Source organism: Hipposideros armiger, unplaced genomic scaffold (genome assembly GCF_001890085.2).
Source record: "Hipposideros armiger isolate ML-2016 unplaced genomic scaffold, ASM189008v1 scaffold_284, whole genome shotgun sequence".
Lineage (NCBI taxonomy): Eukaryota > Metazoa > Chordata > Mammalia > Chiroptera > Hipposideridae > Hipposideros > Hipposideros armiger.
Genome location: NW_017731634.1, coordinates 904,559 through 911,958, shown reverse-complemented (window position 1 = coordinate 911,958; position 7,400 = coordinate 904,559). Strand labels below are relative to the sequence as shown.

The 7,400-nt window shown below is 61.9% G+C and overlaps 1 protein-coding gene across 3 annotated transcripts in view; it reads left to right on the top strand.

Moving 5' to 3' along the window:
• The window catches only part of TNFRSF14 (TNF receptor superfamily member 14), a 9,856-nt gene extending 2,665 nt beyond the window's left edge, over positions 1-7,191 (top strand). For 2 of the 3 annotated variants that reach the window (XM_019658583.1, XM_019658584.1), the window contains exons 5-10: positions 562-717; positions 863-953; positions 1,905-2,065; positions 2,947-2,978; positions 3,183-3,701; positions 4,916-5,970. In XM_019658583.1, coding sequence (XP_019514128.1) covers positions 562-717; positions 863-953; positions 1,905-2,065; positions 2,947-2,978; positions 3,183-3,344 — 602 coding nt within the window. In that variant the 3' untranslated portion in view covers positions 3,345-3,701; positions 4,916-5,970. Of the gene's footprint in view, positions 1-561; positions 718-862; positions 954-1,904; positions 2,066-2,946; positions 2,979-3,182; positions 3,702-4,915; positions 5,971-6,661 lie in introns of those variants that run through there. The other variant, XM_019658585.1, reaches the window with a different exon arrangement.
• The last annotated feature ends 209 nt before the right edge of the window (positions 7,192-7,400 follow it).

The following is a 7,400-nucleotide window of genomic DNA, read 5'->3' as shown; positions in this document are numbered from 1 at the left end:
CCCCCACCAGCTGAGGGTGGCTCTCAGTGTCCTGTCACTGCCATCTGACTAGCCTGGTGTGCAGGCTGGGAGCCTGTCTGAGGGGCAGGTCTTCAGGGTGGGTGGCCGGGGGCTGGCACCTGCCTCCTCGCCTGCCCCACACTGACTGGCTCTCACTTCCTGTCTGGGCCCAGCTGGGAGGACTTCTCACTTCCCCAGAGGCCTGGCCCCCCCACGAGACCCTCCTGCCACCTCCCCTTCCCTCTGGTGGCTGGCCCTTCCCTGCCTGCTGCGGCTCATGTCCCTCAGAACCCCTTTGGGACTCACCCGCTGTGTCCTGCCCCTCCAGGTACTGTTTCAGCTCATCTGGGGGTGCACCTCGCAGGGTCCCAGACATATACCAGGGCTGCACAGCTGGCTGGGGTTTTGTCACCCAGTGCACTCTGCAGATCCCAGGCAGGAGCCCCGAGGCCGGCAGATGCTGCTGTCGAGCCCTCAGCTAGGTTTCCTCCAGTGACGGGGTACTCACCACCACCGTAGCAGTCTTTGCTGCCGCTCTCAGCGCCTTCTCTTGAATCCCAGCAATGGGCCTGGTGACCCGGCAGAAGTGCTCCAGCACAAAGAACACTGTGTGCAGCTGCGACCAAGGCCACTTCTGCGTGAGAGAGGATGGGGACGACTGTGCCGAGTGCAGGCCCCACAGTGTCTGCAGGCCAGGCCAGAGGCTGCAGGAAAGAGGTTAGCCACAGGCGCCGGGCCACCCCCAGCTCCCTCGGCCTGGTGCCCTCGCTCCCATGAAGAGACGGACCCCAGACCCAAGCCCAAGGGGTGGGGGGAAGCCCGGGCCCCGAGGCCCCCTCTGCCCAGCCCTCTTGTTTCTCAGGCACCGAGTGGCAGGACACGGTGTGTGCAGACTGCCTGCCCGGGACTTTCTCTCCCAATGGGAGTCTGGCGGAGTGTCAGCTATGGACCAAGTAGGTGACCCAGGTGGTGTGAGCCCCGTGTCCCCAGGAGGGGCCTCCTCAGAGCTCCCCTGGGAGATAAGGGCCTTCCCCCCACAGAAAGGCTGTTAACCCACCCCGGCCACTCCGCTAGAATCCTGTGGCTTTCATGCAACATGCCACATCGGCCAAGAGCCCGTGTCAGCTCCTCACAGTTCCTGGAGGAGAGCGGGCTGCTGTGGCCAGAGCCCTCAAACCCTGTGGTCTGGGTGTCCCCAGTGTCAGGGAAGAGGGGCTTCCCTGCGATGTGGGGTGCTCAAAGGGAGCACCCCATGCCCCCTGCAGCAGGAACCCCCCAAATGTGTATCCCTGGGTCCCAGCCCTGACCTGAGTTCTAGAGTCCCTGGCAGGAGCCTGGGGTGACCAAATGTGGCTGCCACAAGGGAGGGATACAGAGGTCCTCTGTGTCCACCCTCTCCACCCCTCCCCACCCCTCCCCGGTCTGTCCCTCTGTCTCCACCCTCCACACCCCTCGCTGACCCTCCCCAGGTCTGTCCCTCTGTCCACCCTCCACACCCCTCACTGACCCTCCCCAGGTCTGTCCCTCTGTCCACCCTCCCCACCCCTCCCTGACCCTCCCTGGCCCTCCCCTGGTCTGTCCCTCTGTCTGTTGTCCTGGCTTTAACAGTTTTCTGTCCCTGACCCTGGGTGTGTCTTCGTGCTCTGTCTCCTTCGCTGTCCTCTATGTGTCCTGGGTCTCTAGCTGTCGCTGTCCTCGCTCCCTCTCTCCTGTCATGTGTCCCCGTTCCATCCTTCCTCTTCCTCCCTGGCCCCCCGTCTCTTCGTAGCTGTGGGACATGGAGAGTCAGACAGACCTGCATTCGCTCCCAGAGCTGCCCTCTCACCGGACCGCCCTGGCTGTGCCGCAGGTCATCCTATACCCGCGTGTGCTGCCCGCGTACCCACCACACCCCTCTGTCCTAGGTGCAGCAGCCTGCTGCAGGTGGAATCAGGCCCCGGGACCAGCAGCACAGATGCCATCTGCTCCTTCTGGCCACTTTGGGTCCTATTGGCTGTCATCCTTCTCATTGCCATTCTTGGGCTCTTTTTCTTGTTCACGGTGACGAAATACAGAAAGTTACTTGGTGAGCAATGGCCCACGGTCCCACCAGGGCTCAGGTCCCAGCATTCCCAACCCAGACACCATCCCTGGCCCTGAACCTCACATCATGGGGGTGGGGCACGGGCTGCCTGGGAGGGTGGGGCCTCCTGGACCGCATGTCCAAGCCTTGGGCCGCCCCAGTGCCCGCTCACTGCCGTGGACCCCGAGTTCCCGCCTGCCCTTAGGGGACACAAGCACAGTGAGGGCTGAAGTCAGCAGGGAGGGCACCGGGTCACCACACGGGGAGTCGTTCACCCCTTCGTTCACTGCCTTGTGCAGTGTCCACTCTGCTCTGGGCTCTTCGTCTGGGCCACGCCCCAGCTGGACACAAGGATCTGGCTGTGGCGACCCAGCTCTGGCCTTGGGGAGCCCAAGCAGGCCCAGTGGGGTGTGAGCCCGGAGCAAAGACATGCAAAGGGGAGCGGTCGGCCAGGTCCTCAGGCTGCCGCCTGTCCTGCGTCCTCACCTGGGCCCCAGGCTGCAATGGGGTCTCAGCGTCCCGGACTCTGAGCAGGCTGGGCAGAGGCCCACGACCCTTATCTCCCACTTCTGGGGTACCTGCTCTTTGAGGAGTGGGGGGACCCTCTTTTGTGAAGTGCTCACCCCTCTTGCTAGTTGATGGTCAAATGGGGTGAGTTAGGGACGGGTTTGGCAGCTGGGGAGGTGGACAGGCTGTGTCCCCATGTCGTTTCATCTGTCCCGGCGCCCTGGGGACAGGCCTGGCAAACAGCCCTGTCCACATCAGTCTTGTCTGCCTCTGAGAGGGTCAGTCCCTGGGCACAGGTTTCACTGCCAGAAGCAGGAAGCGAGGGTCTCCCCACTGCTGTGCGGCTCCTCCCTGACAGGTGTGTCTCTGTTTTGCAGGAAGATGCACCCAAATGATATACTTTCCTCAGGTATTGTTGTGTGTTCCCCACCGGAGGAGATGCTGCTGGGCTGGGTGGGAGCCCCAGTTCTCTGTGGGTGCCAAGTCCTTAGGCCAGAGCCTTGCTAACTCGGGAGGGATGCCACAGCCCCGCCCTCTGGAGACGGGCTGCCCCTGAGCATCATGGCCCAGGGGCTGGAGCCAGCCCAGTCTTCACGCTGAATGTACTTGGCAGAGTAACAGACGGAGGGCAGAAGAAGACGCCCCAGCTGTCCAGGTCCTGCAGGTCTCACAGCCCCTGCCAGACGTCACCACAGAGGCCGTGGAGGAGACAACATCCATGTCCCTTAAGAGGGACCAACCAGCTGATAAATGGCCCCAGAATGCACATGACTGAGCCATCTCCACTGCACCTGATAAAAGCTGCCAGGCCCCCGAGGACCAAATGTGGGGACCAGGGAGCTGGTGGGACCCACTCCTGGATGCCTTAGCCTCCACCCAGCAGAGGAAGAGACCAGTTACTGCTCAGAAGGCTTTGGGGACCCCACACACCTCCTCATCAAACGCATGAGATGCCTTAAACTTTCCTTCACCTGTGTGCTCACTGGCACCCTGAGGACTCACCCACGTGAGCCTCTTGACTCTGGGCCGCCTGCTCACTGCAGGATGGGCCTGCGGCCACCTACCTCCTGGGGCTGGGACTGGGCTGAAGGGCCATGAACGTGACATTATGTACCTGCCACGCTGCACAGAGGTGAGCGTGCATGGGGATGTTTTATTTTTTTTTAAAGATTTTTTTTATTGGGGAATTGGTGGAGGGGAACAGCACTGGGGAATCGGGGAAAGGGGAACAAACAAGTTGCTGTCGTTTTGTTCTTCAGTCTAGTTGTGGAGGACATTGCTTCACTGGCCCAAGTTGGCACCATCATTGCGCTCTTCCCGGGTGAGGCAGATCAGTTGCCGGCTTCTGGGCCAAGGATGGGAGGACGCTCTAGAGTGAAGGCCGGGGTCCATGGGAGACCGCCCGCCCAGTGGGGAGGGCAACGCTGTGGGGGGGGCGGGGCGGGCACCAGGACTCAGCCAGGGACTGAATAAGCTGGAGGCCAGGCCCTGGTGACACTGGCGGCAGGTTCCCAAAGGGTGGCAGCTCCAGATCAGGGCTCTTGCAAGACAGGCCTGGCCTGTCTGCCTATGTGCTGGTCAGCCTCCCACCCCCAGAAGCTCAGCTGCACAGACTAACACCCCAGCCAGCAGGGTGCCCATGAGCCCAGGCGCCTGCTGCGGAAGGAAGGCTGCTGCTAGCAGGAGGGACCCAGGGCCCCCACTCCCTCAGGACACTGGGTGGGAGAAGTGGCACGGAGGAGACAAAGGGAGGAGCACAAATTAGCTACAGTGAAGAGATGAGGGGGGCTCGGGTGTGGAGATGGGGCGTGGGCACAGGCCTGCTGGGCAGGGAGCCGCTGGAGGGCTCACAGTGGGGCTATGGGGTGAGGCCCCCCTGAGTGGGGAGCCTCCTGCGCCCATAGACAGGTCTGCCCTGTCCTGTCCCACGACTTCCCTCAGGACACCCCATAATCAGTTCTACCCCTGGATTGAAAAAAAGGGCCACATCGGAGAACCACAATTAAATACATCAATTAAAAGCCCGTCGGTGCCTCTGTCACAGGAGACGTGGGCGCTGCAGACCAGCCCAGCGGGCACTGCCCACGCAGTGGGTTTGCACCGCTGCTGAGGGTCACTGAGCTCCGGGAGCGCCCCCCCCCCCATATGCTGAGCTCCTTGCTCAGGCCCTGAGCTGGTGTCCAGGCAGTCTGTGTGTGCAGCTCAAACCCTGGTCTGTATTTGTATAAAACAGGTCCCTAGTAGCATTTGGGCTCTTGCGAAACTGTTTTGAGATGTTACATTTTGACCTTTGCAGTGCGCTCAGAGGTTACACAGTGACAATGGTATGTACACTTCTCACTATAGAACTGACGCATTCCTGGCTGAAAAATGAGTCCCTGTCTCGGTGGCGTTGGCCCTCACCTGCACAGGTGAGCCCAACAGCGTTCAGGACCTGCCAGCCAGGACAAGCACCAGGAGGCTGGCAACCTCCATCCCTCTGGCAGGCAAAGAAAAAAACCCGTGAGACGTCTCCTACACAGTAAAGAACTGGGCATTTCTGCTCCAAGGGCATTTAAGGATCTGGGCAGCGGCAGGGGAGGGCCCGGGCAGCTCCACTTCATTCCAGACGCTCAGGAGCAAGGCCGAGAGGTGAGCCCTGAGGTCTGGGGTTGATCCAGTGCCTTCGCCCACCCCCATTAGACCTACCCCAACCTAGAAGGAATGGGGACCCTTGTCCCCTAAGGGGTCATGCACTGGTTGAGGTGCACTGGGACTTGATGGTGACTCCTGGCTGCCCAAGCTTGCATCCTTCAGGGCTTGGGGAGAAGGCACTGTGCTGGCCAAGGTGGCTGTGGGCAGGCGAGAAAGCAACTTATGTGAACTTGGACATGACTCTCCGGTTGGATACTGGATGGACGGGGTGTTGTGGGGACACTTTGGGGCCCATACACACTGAGTGGGCAGAGAGGTGTTGAGTTGTGAGCGCCACCCTTGGATGTGAGGACCCGTTTCCCATGCCCTGGCTCTGGGACTCTCACTTCTCCAAGGAGCCCTGGTTGTTTTGATGGAGGATGGTTTGGGAAGCCACCGTGTGCAGCCTAGAGTACTCACTGTCACTGGGATGTCATGCTTTGAGGGTTTCTTGGTGGGCACAGTAGGGAATGTGGATCACAAAGTGGTTGAAGGCTGTCTTGTGAGACAAATCAGGGACAATTTTAGCACCAAAAGAAATGACGATAGCCATGGATGAGATCCATTGAAGAAAGTGAGAAACCACGAGTGAACTAACTACAGTGGAGAGCAAACTGTGTCACCCTTGGGTGTCTCTCCAGTAGTCACTGTCCAGGTAATTCATCGATGGGTGACACTGATGGCTATTTTCAAAGCATCTTGCCAAAATATACTTTGTTTTAGATGAAGCATGTGAATGTTTTATTTATCCGCAGAGCTGGGGAATCTCAGCTCCCCAGGGATGACATTCCCGGGTCCTGCAGAGGCAGGGCCCCCTCTCCACAGAGCCAGCCTGGCCTCTCCCCCTTTCTTCCTCCCTCCAGGCTGGGCAACCGGCCAGCGCTTTTAACCTCTGGGTGCCCCCCCCCTTTCTGCTCTCCACGCCTTCAAAACCCAGCAAAAGGAGCTCCCTGTTTCTGACCCTGGGACTCGGTTCTGGTCTGGTACCCGGACCTTCAGCGCCACCCCCAGGCTGAGGCGGCAGCAGCAGAACAGAGGGCTGGGCCTGCGTCCCCTTCTCTCCTGTGGGCCCCGTGGAACCAGCGTGGGCTCTTCCCCGTCCCCAAACACAGGCCAGGTGGCTGCCCTCCCTTCTCCAGCCTGGAGTGGTCTGTGGAGTCAGGCCAAGCCCCCGCAGGCGGGCGGGGCGTGCCCAGGTGGGACCCCACTTCTGTGTCACGTCTTCCTCCACCCCTCAGGCCCTAGGCGGTAACTGGGTCACACTGGGTGTCACAGGGCTGTCGTGAGGCAGAAGCAAGACAAATCCGCAAGGCACCGAGTAAGCTGCGGCTCTGTCCTTCGGGTTCGTTTTACCCAAAGTTTTGGGGTTAAAAGCCGATATTTAGCTGGCATGAAATTGACAGTATTTTATGATTACAGCCGACACGGACCTGTAGTTGAGAAAGCGCTGCGTTCGATAGCCTCCCGGCCTCCACGCCCGCGACACGGGAGCTCACACTGCTCGCCTTCGCTCGGTCCCGCACACCACGTACCACGTCGCTGCCTCTACCGCCTCCCCTTTGGGTCGGGACCCCGGGACACCGGCCGCGCTGCTCCTCCGCCCCCCGCCCCCGGCCCGGCGCAGCACTCTGCGCAGGCGCATGCCTGCGGGCCGCGGTCAGGCTCCGTCCACCGCCGACGCTGTGGCGCCGTGGGCCGAAGGGCTCATGCTATGCAAACTAGGTGGCTGAGCTGTTTGGGCGGCTCGCCGGGGCGAGGAAGCGTTTGGGAACGCGGCCTGTGCAGAGACGCGATCCGAATCGGGGCCTGGGCAAAGAGCAGGCCTAGAGGCGGGGCCGCCGCTGGGCGGGGCCTGGAGCCCGGCGCCCGCGCACACCGGAGGCGGGGCGCGGCCTCTGCTGGGCGGGGCCTGGGTAAAGAGCAGGCCTAGAGGCGGGGCAGCGGCGTGGGGGCGGGGCCGGAGCTGGGCGGGGTCTGGGCAAAGAGCAGGCCTAGAGGCGGGGCGGCGGCCTGGGGGCGTGGCGCCGCTGGGCGGGGCCTGGAGCCCGGCGCCCGCGCACACCCGAGGCGGAGCGCGGCCGGTGCTGGGCGGTCCCTGCGGCAGGAGGACCGGGCGGGCAGCAGCCATGAACTCCGTGGACCTTGCGCGCGTGGGCGC